Consider the following 14,680-nt stretch of genomic DNA (forward strand, 5'->3'; position numbering starts at 1 on the left):
AATTAAAGCTGGGATTACAATCAACTATCATCTTAAGTTCAAATAATATTTTAGCTTTAAATTCATCTTTATTCTTCATAAAATATCGAAAATTCATGGGGTTTACATCCTTCCTTCAAAGAAATTTTGTCTGTGAAATTTAACTAGGATTACTCACTGAAAAAATTCTTGGTATATATTGCTTTTGTTTTTATCATTCATTTGCTTAATAACTGTAGAAAATTTACGGGTATTACATGCAGTTTGGTAAATTGACATTTAGTAGCACTCCCAATGAAAATTGGGGGGGCGGGGTATTCCAGATTTACAACGGGTTAGCCAGGCCTTATAAAATGGTGGTATCTACACGAAAGTCAGCATGGTAGCAAATTGCCTAAGAGAGAAATTCGGTCTTAGAGGATGGCCATGGCAATGGGTGCAAGATTCACATTGGAAAAATGGATCCGGTTTTTGGAAGGGCCTAATTTCGGTCCTCCCAATCTTTATGAGATCAATACGAGTGGAGATTGACGATGGGGGCTCAACTAGATTTTGGTGGGACATGTGGATGGGGGAACAAACACTTAGGGACAGATTTGTTGGAACGTGATGATTCTGGACCAGATCTGGTCCTATATTTGTAATTTCTCTTTTATGTATGCTGGACCATATTACCCTTTTCTCTTGGTTGTATATTTTATTTGTTTAACGGTATTATTGTCCTAATGTACAATTGACTGTATTATAAATATTTGTGATTAATGAAACCCACGTTAAGAAGGGATTCAACGCGGGAACACTGCAACCCTAATTCCTCTTCTCTTCTCCTCTTCTTTTCTTGGGTAACATGATTGAGGTTTGTTCACGATCTGATATTTCTGTTAAGATTCCCTAATCTTTTTCGAGTAGTGATGAGAATAGGTAGATCGGTGGCTATGTCTTTGATAGGAAATGAAGGTTGGAACATAGCATTTAGAAGGCGACCTTCGACCATAGAAATGGAAGAGAGTCAGTTGCTGGTTTTGTTTCTCTCGCAGGTTAACTTTAGGGATCTTAAGGACCGGTTATCATGAAACTTTTCAAAGGACGAGGTATTTACTGTTAAATCATGCTATACCCTATGCCCAGATGCTTAGTCCTATCTCCCTAAGGCTGTGCTTTGAGGTGAGGGACTTCCCCCAAGGGGTTCCACTTTCGCATGGCTGGTTTTGCAAGGCAAGGCAAGGTCAAGTCAGATTTATTCTTGAAATCGAGAGGTTTTCATATGGCAAATAGATGCAAAATGTGTGCAAAAAATGAGGAAACAACAAAACATCTATTTCGTGATTGTTCGCTTTGTCAGAGATCTCAGGAGGATTTCATGTTGGGACTTTGGTTTGTTGGATGTTAACATTCACTCCTTCTGGGAGATGCTTATTGCTCAGGAATTTCAGGTTAAAAGGCTCAAAATAGGCCTTTATAAGAAGGTGTTGGCTCATGATTGCTTGGAGAATAACATGGTTGGAGAGGAACGAAAGAACCTTTGAAGATCGGCATACACAGAGAGCGACTCTTCTGGGTATGATTCAATGGGAACTTCACCAAAGATGTAAGCTAAAATAGCCTGGGGCTGATCTCAATTGGATCGGTTCCCAACGAATTGAATGACACACCAATTGTAGCCTGCGCGTTCTACTTGCTTTTTTATATTGGCTTTAGGGTGACATCTCATCCCCTATTTGAAATTGTAAGGTCAAGTCTTTTGCCAATTCAATGAAATGTGTTCTTTTAAAAAAAAAAAGCCTCTTATGGTCATAGAAGACGTCAAAAATCTCACCATACAAGTAGTGTCTCCATAACTTCAATGCAAAAACCACTACAACTAGCTCTAGGTCATGAGTCGAGTAATTTCGCTCATGATGAGGACTGTCTTGAAGCATAAACGATCACCTTATCATGCTGCATCAAGACACAACCCAAACCAATACTCGAAGCATCACTATAGACAACGAAGCTTCCTGAATCACTGGGTAAGGCTAAAAATGGCACTGAAATCAGCTTCTCCTTAAAGGTTATGAAGCTCTCATCGTATTGCGGCATCCACAATTACTTCGCTCCCTTAAGCAACAACTTCGTCATAAGGGCAACACCTTTGGTGAAGTCCTGAATAAATCATCGGTAATAGCCTGCTAAGCTCAAAAAGTTTTCAGACTTTTGTGACACTCTTCGATGGTTCTCATGCTATCACTGCTTCCACTTTCGCTGGATCTACCTCGACACCATTGCTAGAAATCACGTAGCCTCAAAACATCACTATGTCTAACCATAACTCGCTCTGCGAGAGCTTAGAATAAAAAAAAATTAGACACAACAAAATAAGGAAAAAAAAATCAGAAATAGAAAAATGAAGAAGAGGAGGGAGGAGAACGACCTACCCAAGGTCGACCTCCCTTCCAAACACCTTGGACGAGTGTCTCCTTAACGCAATAACGAAGGAGAAGGACAATGTGGCTTCCACAAGCTGTCCACACCGCAACACACGGAGGGAGGCTGAGGACGGTGGTGGAGGTGGGGCGCACCTCCAATGGCGTCAAATGGACAGAAGGGAGAGTGAAGAACTGTAGAGGAAGAGGGAGAGCATGAGAGAGGGGCTAGGGCATCTAGGGCGTGAGCAAGGGAGAAGGGGAGAGAAAGAATCTTACATTCTGTCTCAAGGGAGAATATGAGTAATGAGTTACAAGAATTTATAATTGAGGAAGGAATTGTGCATCACAGCTTGTCCTTATACTCCGGAATAGAATGGAGTGGCAGAGAGGAAAAACAAACATATATTAGAGACCAAGGCCTGTGCATCAGGAGTAACAGTGGAGGTGGAAGCTGCAGTAGGAACATGACTTTCTTCTTTCATCACATTCTTTTCTCTCCCTGCAGCTCCAAACACTGCAACACTCCCTTCAATCTTTATTCCTTTCCTCTTCAATATAGGACATGCCTTTTTCATATGTCCCATCTCCTTACAGTAATGCCAACGCACATTACTCATATCATACTTCAAGGATCTCATTTTTGCCCCATCAAAATTGCTAGGCTATCTTGCTACCACCATAACAAAATCACCATAGGAATAGGACTGAAGAGATTTCATCTTAGTCTCCTCATCAATGATTTCATAAAGAGCCTGGGTGACTTGGGGAAGGCGTGTTTTATGAACAACAACACTTCTGACATTATCAAACTCAGAGCGCAATCCCATAAGAAACTCAATTACCCTTGTTGTTTCCCGTGATTGCATTTCTGTCTCATACAAGTCTTGCAATCCTAGCACGTGTCACACTTCTTTCTGTTGTCCCATAGCGCATCTCAGAATCATACTCCTCAACTTACTTTCCTCCCTGTCTTAATGCTCTCAATTCCTGCATTAACTAGTATGCCTTGCCCAGTTTTCCTTCTTGTACACTTGCTTGAGATAGCCCCAAGTATCCTTAGCTTCAACAAACTTAGATATTTATGACAATTCTTGGTTCTATAGAGCTAAAAATTCATAATTTGACCTTCACATCGTTCATCTTACGTTCTTTAACTGCATTATCATAATTTACATTTTCAAGTTTGGGCTTCATTGAAGTCCCATCGAGAAAGCCTCCTAATCCTTTCAACAATGTCTATCATAAAATCAAACCAAAGGGAATAATTGGTTTCATCTAACTTAACTGAAGTCAAGTAGATGGTGTCTCATTTCTCCATTTCAACCCAACCCCCAAACTACAATACTTTATGCCCCTGCATAAAAAAAACAAGTGCCACACACTCAAAATAGCACACCAGCAAGGTGATGTGCTATGCTTAGCAATAAGCAGTAGCACCCCCAACTACTATACTGCCACACGATTACCTCTTCACAAGACTACACCGATATGATAATCAACCAATATAGAAGATGAAAACAGCAAGTATTCAGCCAAATATGATCGAACACACCCAACAATCTCAAATCAAGCAACTACAGGTGCAGTAACACAAAATCTGCAGTCGATAGCCATATAGTACGCAAAAACTCAGTTACCGCTCCTATAGAGACTCTTAAAAACCACAATATAAGTCAACAAAAACATCAAATCTTCTACCCAACAGACCTCCAACACAATCTCCAGTTAAAAACGACCCACAAGCATGAAAACCATGCCATCTAAATCGACCAATCTGATCAAAACAAGCCAAAAAGTCAAAACAGGTCACTGTTCATGCCATTTTCAGAAATTCAAAGAAAATGCATATAAAATCAAATACTACTATGATCACGAATCTTGATTTAGAGGCTTTCTAAAATCAACATCTACCAAATGGTTGCTTCAGATGGTCCAAATCTTGTTGTCTGTACGATCGGAGATGACATCAACACTTTCCTGTGAGACCTCCAAAACTGACAAAACTGAACCTCACGAGCGATGAATGAATTTTGCTTCTCACCTAAAACTCAGCTCTCACTCCCTCATTTGATCTTGGCACGACTCTGATACCGTATTAGCATGCATAAGAGGAAGAAGAGAACACACAAGAAGAGGTGAAGAAGAATCTTTACTAAGTAACAATAATAGGTTACAACAAGATAAAAAGGGGGTATCGACCTCCATAGAGCCCACTACAAGACAAAACAGAGTGGAGTAGTGGGATATAGGCTAGTTTACATTAATACCCCTATACTGGAATTGATGTACAAAAAGATACTATTAAAGGCACAATAGAACTGTGGCATTTCCTGAACACTGGATACACCTACAAGCTATGTCACACGGACTCTTCTAAAAGGGCACCGCACCCGTGTCACACCCGTACCCAGGCGGGTGCGACACTTGGACACAGCTTCCTTTATGTTAGGTGAAGTCAACCACACTGAGGTCCATTTCTATCCAAAAGTAGATTCAGTTAATCCTAATCAGGTCCATTTTTATCTATATTATATATATAAATACACATAAATGTACACAAATACACATAGTGTTAACTTAAAACTGTTAAAAATTATATATATATATATATAAAATCCTCCCCGCACCCAAGATTTTTTAAAGTGCCGCATTGCCGCATCTGCACCCGTACCTTCACCCGCACCCGCACCTATGTGACATAGTTCCCCAAGTTGTCAAAGCCACTATCAAGTTTCACTTTGCTCATTAGATCCACACATCAAATCTTATTAATGTACTTTGTGAAAACATCAGCCGATTTTAAGTCCAAACATGAAGACTTGAAGAGTTCTTAAAAACTCCCTTGTCTACCTTCTCATGAACAAAGCCACCATCAATATCGACATGCTATATATGCTTGTCAAACGGGATCAGAGGAAATGTTTATAATTGTGATATTATCACAATAAAGACTATGAACAGTTTTACTTCAGTGCCCATTTCACTCAATATTGATTAGCACCATGGCAAATCACAAGCTCTAGATGCCATTTAGGGATGTCAATATCCAACCGAATCCAACTCCATTTAGTCAGGTTTGGTAAGGCAAAATGATATCTGATTATAATTGAATGCGGATATGGTTTTGATTTTTTGCTACTGAATCCGACAAATTTTCAGATTTGATGGATATCCGAATCTGATTACATGTCAAAATCCAGATCTGGTATGAGCTTTTCACCATCCAAAACTGAATTTGAATCCGTTTAGCCAACATCCAATTAGTTGGATCTGGTATTGTCCACATCCTATCCGAATCCCAACCACTTACATCCCTAGTGCGATTGCAATATAATCAACTTGTGAACTCAATCTAGGCTGCTTTGCGACAAAACTAAATTTCTCTTAATAAATGCACCTATCATGATGTAAATCTTATATCTTTCAAAGAACCAGTCCAACCTGCATCTGCACACACTTTTTTATTACAATGAGGACTTATTTTTCAATATTTCTTTTTAAGTGGCTTAACACTCTAAGTGTGGCTTGCATGTGAGGATTGCTCAGCGTACATATATTGGTTCAACACATTTAGGTTTGTCCAGCAAAGTTGTGGTGAAGCAAAAAAGTTTTCCAAGTAATCTTTCTTACTTTTGCCTTTGAGTCCATTAATCCCAGAAAGTCTGTGATTTTGCTCCAGAGAACCATCTAGGGGCATCCGTCTTAATATTCTAGTCTCTTCAGAAAAGTACTTTTCTGTTTTAACATCATAATTCCTGAATACTATGCAATTGCTCTAATGATCTACAAACACTCTCCAGGTTGTCAAAGAAGTCAATCCATATATTTAGTCTTATTGACATACTTTATAAAAACTGAAAACATCTTCTTTGAAAGTAGTTATCTTGCACAGAACAGAAAGCAAAGAGAACCTCAAAAGCTCCTACAAGGAAGATATTTAGGGTTTCAAATATTCAAGAATGCTTGACCAAATGTAAATCAAGATAGTTGCATGGTTGATCAGGCTTATAATGACACATTTGTAAATAAAAACCTCCTTGTCGTTTCCTGCTGGTTTCCTCTGTACAGGTAAAGCAGGCATACTAGAAAATTTATCATCACTCATTAATCTAAACTACATCAGGATTAATTATAAATGGCACTTCTCATACTCCACAAGAACCAACAGTATGATTTCATAGTTTTTCATTACGAGAAAATCTTACATAAAAAACATGCATACAAAACATGGCATCTTGTAATTGATGCATTGCTACTATCATTAGCACAAAGATGCTATATCCTAGGTTAGTCTGATAGGCAGAAAAAAGGTTGAAGAGATAAATTACCTATAGAAAGACACAAGTAGGAAAAAAAGTTAGATCCTGTTAAATTAAATAGGAATTTGAAATAGAAATAAGCAGCCAGCAACGTTGTAAGGTCAAAGCAGTTAGGTTCAACTGTATGGAAAAGAAACAACTAATACAATATCACTTCCATACCTCAACTCCTGCAGGAAAGCAGAAAGAGAGTAGATTAATGAGTTTAGGGTTTAGGGTCAGAGGAAGCTGTTTCTCTGGAGGATATACAAATAGAACCTGAAATAAGAAATGAACATAATAATCAATTTTCTCATATACATTAAACTTTCAATCGCAACATGTTCGTAATTGAGAAATGCACACACAGCATTAGCTGATTTCCTTTACAAATAAGGACAACACTTGCGACTTAACCCCTAACAGGTTATGATATAATAGGGATCACACTGCATCAAAATTACAGCTTATACCATTAAGGTTTTTTTGACATTAAAAAATAAACAAATACAAAACTTATTAAGATCTGCCATAATGACATCCAGATGCAAAATTACCAACACCTCTGGTGTTAATACAAATGAAGATGACCAAACGCCCTTCCAGTCTAACAGTAAAACACAGTAAATACAGGGAGGGGTGTAACCTATGTCACACGGACTCTTCTAAAAGGGCACCACACCCGCGTCGCATCCGCACCCAGGCGGGTGTGACACTTGAACACAGCTTCCTTTATGTTAGGTGAAGTCAACCACACTGAGGTCCTTTTCTATCCAAAAGTAGATTCAGTTAACCCTAATCAAGTCCATTTTTATCTATATTATATATATAAATACATAAATGTACACAAATACACATAGTGTTAACTTAAAACTGTTAAAAATTATATATATATATATATCCCGCACCCAAGCTTTTTTAAAGTGCTGCATCGCCGCATCTGCACCTGTACCCGCATCCACACCCACACCTATGTGACAGCCTACAAGTTGACATCTATTCGATGATGTGGTGTTTCCTAGTTCCTCGTTTTTGTAAGAAATTCAAATTTGTGACTGGTTTGTTCAATATCTGTGTTACTTGTACCTTTGTCATTGCCATCAGCCAAAAATATCCAGAACAGTGATATACTAAGGACCGCTCTTGTATTTGGATATAAATTCTTTGTAATTAGTCTAAATTTCAATGTCTTCCATGTTTCAGATTCCGGCATTTGGCATGTACAAACTTTATGATGTTTCCAAAGGATTCTTGTTCCAGGGTTCAGAGGTACATTGCCAGTCTTCTCTTCTCTTATTTTCGTAAGGCAAACCTGATTAGGAATGGCTGCAAGGGCTCCATTCACCTGGCTAGGTGGATTGGCTTAAGACGTTCAAGTTGAAGGACGTCGCGAGTTCAATACCTGGTGCGTCCCTTGCCACAAGACCAAAGCAGCAGGCTCCCTTAGTGAATGAGGGGGTGGCCTTGGGATCTTACGTCATCAGGCGTGGCGACCATAGCTCGGCAGGACTTTCTAGCATGGCAGGTCTCCCTACCTAATGCCAGTTTCCCTCTGTAAAAGAAAAACTGACTAGAATTGCTGAGGTGTGACTATTCTGGGCCTACCAAACCAAGGCAACCATTAAGCTTTTGTACTCGTGGAAAAGAATGATTCACTTTTCATGTGCAGGGAATGGTGGAAGATGAGAAAAGCCGGAAAAAAAGGGAAAAGATGGAGAAGAGGGCTTCCAGGCCAAAACTCGTGAGAACGAGAACTAAATGATGTCTTGAGCGTAGAGCAAAAATTGTTCATTGTTGGCTTTCTGAACTTTACTAGAGCGCTGCAGTTGATTTTTTTGATCAGGGAACTGCATGTCAAGATGGGCTAAAAGTGAACACCTTGCATTTTGCTGTCTTTTGTGCGAACTAAAATGTTGTGAAAATGTTGAATAGAAGTGATTAAATTGGGTAAAGATTTATCGATCATGAATTTCTTGTGCATTAGCAGTGAGCTGCTTGATAATGTCTTGTATGCTAAAGCAAGTTATTCTCTTTCATTTCTATTCTATTAGGTCTGACTATTTGTTTTCTTGGATGGGATTTTTTGTTGGGTAATCTCAAACATGGTGGGAAATATTGGCTGACTAAACATTGAAGCAGGATCAATGGGGGCTCTGCTTGTTTGGTAGGAGCTGTTAGTGCACGTCACTATGTGTTGGGACGTTGTAAGTTTAAAACCCAATGGTATGTTGCGTAACTGTGGTGGGGTCTGCCTAACCCCAGCTTGCCTTTCAAAAAAACAAAACAAAACATTGAAGCCGGGCCAACCACGAAACAAGCACATGAAGCAACTTCAAGAGCCATAAATAACCCTTATATTTGATTGAATCACTCGAGTCAAGGTCAATCGATCTCATCTCCTCTGAGATTTTTCCTTCTTAATCCATTGATTTCATTTTATTTTTATTTTACTGAACTGTGATGTCACCTTATGGTGTTTGCACAATCATCCCGTTCCTTATTACTGAACTAATGGCTGATTGATTAAAGATTTTCATTCCATAACCTTGTTCTTGAAGAGGGTTAATTTGTGACAGATGAGAAATTTTTCTTGATATTTGTCATAATATTTACTGCTTTTGCTTAATTATTTGCTTCTGGCTAATTGAAATTAATTAAGATGATACGGTGGAGCATTTTTACACATTTTATTCTTGTCTACAGGTCAATTGCTTTTAATGTATATATATGTTAAAATATCACAAATCACTTTTTATTTAATATATTTTTCTTATTTACTGGAAAGTAAAAAGAAAAACAACTCATCCGATTGACTGATGATCTATCTCATATTTTGTTAGAGAGAGAGAGAGAGAGGGAGAGAGATGAATTATGATCCCTTATCCCTCTATGCCAAACCAAGCTTCCAATCTCCCTTAGCAAAGTTAGAGAACATTAGGTTCAATGATTATATTCATCGCATCATCCACAACATGGTTAGCTCATGATAGACTTGGACAATCACACGTCTATATACACAATTGGTTCGTAGAAGTTCCATTCAGTGTTATCAGAATCGAATCGAACCATCCTGAATTGGCTGATTCGAATTGAATCAGCCCCAAATCGATTCGATTCAGGGTTGAATCACGCCCCAGTAAAAAAATGGCTGATTTAACCCCGAATTGGCAAAAAGGCAAAAAAATCAGTCTGAACCAGCCGGATTCAAGCTGATTCTGGGTTTGAATAGACACCTTTTTTTTTTTTTTAACATTTTTTCCTTTTTGCTGATTTTTGAATTTAAAAAATAAAACTGCTGATTTAGCTAGATTCTGCTGAATCACCCAATTCATTGAATCTTTTTGAAAATAGGTTTGGTTTGAAACGATTTTGACAACATTGGTTCCATCATCTCTTAATTAGACCGCCACCTTGTTAAAGAGCCAATATAGATTCATCAATCTGATAAATGGTTTGGTATCGTTTTGTGATTAGTTCAACTTGCCAATCAAATGTGGGTCCTCTGCTGGTACGTTATCACTGGCTGCCACATCTAGACAGCTGCTGGCCCCACTAGAGCATTTTCAGTTTTGAATTTTGCACACCCCCTTTCAAAAGCAAAAAAACCCTTGAAAAGGAACCTAACATAAGAGGAAGCTTCTTGCTATGTGGGAAAACTTGCTTTGTCGGAAGCTCACTTTAGAAACTTCTTTGAAAGGATGGAAAGCTTTGCTAAACCTGCTTCCATACGAGAAACATGATTCCCTTTAGTGGGAAATTTGCTTCCTCTTTGTTTATCAAATTGATTCTCATTTACTTCTTTAACTTTTTCCTCTCGCTTCTTGTCACTTCTCACTCGCTTCTCCCTCACTTCTTCCGTTTTTTGACATTAGAAAATTATAATTTTTTATAACAAGCTTACATGTTTGTTTTATATGGCTTTATATTTGTATTTACGTCATTTCTTGGTTGCTTTCACTTGTTTTATATTGCTTTTTATGTGTTTTCTTTTCATTTTTCATGCACTTTTTTTTTTTTATTTATAACCTGAAGAAACCACACCCAGCACAAAGACCTAGCCTGCCATACCTACGGTCGTTGTGCCGGCAGCGTAAAACTCAGAGGCTAGGACCCCTGCCCCCGAGGACTATGCTATGTGTTGGCTTGTGCAGAGGGACGACGCCCATGGGAATTGAATCTTGACTACACTTTATAATCTCTTAATAATTGTATCCCATTTCATAGTACTTTTTAACACTCGCTTTCTTGCTTCTGTTTCTTGCATCACTTATTGTATCCATTTTGTTTCCAGGCAACTATGAAGCCAAACCTTCTTGGAAAACAACCGCGCTTCAAGGAGCACAACAGAATACTTGGATGCTTTGTCACAAAGACACGGGTGTTGTTGGGTTTCTGGGACCTCGGTGTGCGCATAGTGAGGAAGGAGCATCTGAGATATGAAGGAGATGAAAATGGGGATTGTGATTAACAACCTGCTTGAGGAAGGATTTCCTTAATATAGATATCAATATTTTCCTGTAGAGGCAGGAGCTGGGTATATATATCAGCCTCTTCTGGGTAGCCATTTCCCAACATAACAGTATCTTTGGATTCCCAAATGTGTTGAGAATCCAATGAGATGCGGAGCCCACTACTAAGATTGTGGCTCTTAGATTCCCAACTGTGTTGGGTAGCTAAGGATGTAAATTGGGTCTGATTTGGTTTGGATCTACATGGATTCGAATCTGAATATAAAAAAGGTAGTATTGAATCCGGATCCAAGTAACGAATTGGATCTGATTATCCAGCAGATTCAGATCCATGTGCAGGTTTAAATGCAAAACTGCATACTCGACTCTGATCAATAATTGAGTTCCACTTGCTTTTACCTAATATCCAACTGATCGGATCTAGATTTGGTTGGATATCCAACTTGAACCCAATCCATTGTCATTAGAGATGGTAAACTAGCCGAATAGAAGGTGTTCAAACTCGTGCTCGTGTTCATGGGTAAATGAGCCGGGTCGAACCGAGCTTGAGCTAGACAAGCCGAACATAAGGTTGCTCATGTAAAAAGGGTGCATGCATTTTATAGTGAAATCAATGACATTTCAAACCTGGACCTCCTTTTGAGAGGTATTTACTCTATCCAGCAGTACCGTGTTACATTTCATGGCATACATTACACTTAAAAGGGAGGGGGGATCAGGTGCAATGTGATTGCACAGTTTCAGTGTGCTGCTGAACCTGATCGCCCACTATCTTTGGGGTACAGCCTATCACCTGATCACCGACTATATATGTTTTTTTATGATAGCTCACTTGAGCTGAGCCGAGCCAATCCAAGCCGAGCCAAGCCGAACACCCTCTATCGGCGCTCTACTCATTTAAACAAAAAGACTGGGCTCACTAGCTAAGCAAACTGAGCACCAATGAATTCATGATGAGCCGAACCGAGTTGAACCATGAGCTGCTCGGTTCATTTCTCAGCCCTAATTGACATCCCTATCAACAGCTGGTGCTACTTTCATTTGCAAAGCATTCAGACAACCCAACTTGATTTAAACATTTAGGTTAGACTGGGTAGGGGTTTGACAATGATCTCATTTCGGTTTTTGTTATGATGAAGTTTCCTACCGAAGCAGGTAATCTCAAGGTAACTAGCTGATGTAAACAATACTCAGCTTGGTTAAGCTAGAATAGGCTAGTGAAGTGTGTATGTACGCGCGTGCATTCGTGCACAATTTAGCTGGTCGACAAGATTGGACGGTCCTGCACCCTTTCCCTACTTGATATATATATATATATATATATACATTGGTTACATTCGTGGGTATGAACCCTTAGATCATATTTTTCGGTATAATGCATGACTTTAATGTTCAAAAAACATGATTCCAGGGTCAGTATCTACTAAATCAATCACGAAGATCACATCTGCAGAGTCAAACGTGAGGCCAAACCAAACATATATATAGCTCCTCTTGGCCCTCTTAGAGCCTCTCTTATGGGTTGACTCATTCCCAATGACGTGGTTAATTCGAAGGTTAAGCTAAAGAGTCGAGGCTGCCATCTAGCTAGTCGGTGCTCTCTTTGTGGGGGGGTGGGGAAAAGTGTTTTGGATCTAATAACTTTGTTTTGGATAATGGGTCTAATAACTTCATTTTGGATCATAAGACTCAATTCGCCTGACCATGAGTGTTTTAACATGTTTATTATGTATTTTATCTCTGGATATGGATCTCATATTGGATCTAAAAACTAAAAAATTATTTATAATTTGAGTAATTTGAGAAAAATAAGAAATGATATTTTTTATATATGAATGATTTAATCAATGTCATATCACATTTAATTATGAAAGTTTATCATAAAAATATCAAACCTTAAAATCAAATTAACTATAAAAATCAAATTATCAAACCTTATTAAATCATAATACCTTAAAATACAATAAAATAAATCATAAATAAACCAATAAACCCTAAACAAAAAGAAAAATAAGCCAAAAAATTAAATAAAAAAATCTTAATTCAAACCCTAACCAAAGAAAATTAAAAAATCCCTAATCAAATACAAGAAAATCTCTAATCAAATTAACTATAAAAAACCTTAATTAAAAAACATCGATTCAAAGCTCTAATCATAAACAATCAATAAAAAAAACTAATAAAAAGACTTAGTCAAATTAACTATAAAAGGCCCTAATTGAAATTTTTTGATTCAAAGCTTTAATAAAAAAAATCAAATAAAAAATACTAATCAAATTAACTACAATAAAAATATAAATATATCATAAAACCTTAAAATGAAAGAAAATAATTCATAAATAAACCAAAAAAATTTAACTACAAGCAAAAAACCCTAAACTACAAGAAAAATAAACAAAAAATTAAACATAAAAAACCTTAATTTCAACCTTAATGAAAGAAATTCAAAGAAAAAAAGCCTTAATCAAATACAAGAAAACTCCTAATGGAAAATGAACTATAAGAAAGATGGGAGGGGGCGAAATGATAGGGCATCAACAGTACCCTCGACGCCCGCTAATTTTTTTATTACATTGTTCGCCTTGTCCCAGTTCTTTTCGCAACAAGGTGTTGAACAAAAATAATAGTTAAAAAATGGATGCGGCAGACACGTTCCTCGGGTCTGCCACATCCAATGTTTGATGAGTCCTGAGTCCCGCGCGTTGCACCATCAAAAATATTCTAAGGAGTCGATCTTGGGATGATTTCTCTATGGATTGGGACAACATTGATTTTCATAAAGGAGTTTTGATTGCTTCTCATTTTGACTTTAAGTATGGCTGTTGAAAATTTCTGTGAAGGGTATGGTGTTTGACAGCATGGAGGCTCCTATGGCTGAAAAGAAACCCACACATTTTTAAAGACAATGCCAATGATATTGAAGGGATCTATAACCAGCTTCATTGGGATCTAACCTTGAGGTCACACCTAAAATGGCCTCATATTCAGGTCGACTGGATTGGAGACTGCAGATCAGTAGCCTAAGGATTTGTAATTTTGGTTTTATTCCCAATTTACTATATTTTTTTTGTACTTGTTGGCAGCAGGTTTTGTGGGATAGGGTGCATGATACCTTATCACTCCCAAGACCCAACATGAAACTTTATTTTTTCTCTGTTGTACTAATATCAATGTACTTCTCTTTCTCTCTCTCTAAAAAAAACATAGCCCAAATGAAATCAAATTCCACACATTTTGTTATTTTTAACTTTCTTGCTGAAAAATATTATATGTAATTGGACTTAGCTCGAGACAATATGGATCAAATCAGACTCGATAAATTTGGATCAGGTGAAATGACATTGCACAAAGTGCATGTGCTGCCGCATCTGACTACCACCCATCAGTTGGGACCCACGGCTCACTGGCTGTGTTAGAAAATAGGTGGCGGTCAGGTGCAACAACACATTGTCATGAGCAAAATGTGTAACACTCAATAATTTTTTGATAAAGTTTTATGAGAAATAAAATAAAATTCATATTTTAATTC

General features: G+C 37.9%; 1 protein-coding gene across 2 annotated transcripts in view; it reads left to right on the plus strand.

Moving 5' to 3' along the window:
* LOC149818954 (uncharacterized) overlaps positions 1 to 8,724 on the plus strand; it is a 102,556-nt gene extending 93,832 nt beyond the window's left edge. For both annotated transcript variants that reach the window (XM_089985906.1, XM_089985905.1), the window contains exons 5-6: positions 7,886 to 7,951; positions 8,352 to 8,724. In XM_089985906.1, the coding sequence (XP_089842032.1) occupies positions 7,886 to 7,951; positions 8,352 to 8,444 (159 nt within the window). In that variant the 3' untranslated portion in view covers positions 8,445 to 8,724. The remainder of the gene's footprint in view (positions 1 to 7,885; positions 7,952 to 8,351) is intronic.
* Positions 8,725 to 14,680: the final 5,956 nt, after the last annotated feature.

This window comes from Nuphar pumila, chromosome 13 (assembly GCF_984573655.1).
Source record: "Nuphar pumila chromosome 13, dmNupPumi1.hap1.1, whole genome shotgun sequence".
Lineage (NCBI taxonomy): Eukaryota > Viridiplantae > Streptophyta > Magnoliopsida > Nymphaeales > Nymphaeaceae > Nuphar > Nuphar pumila.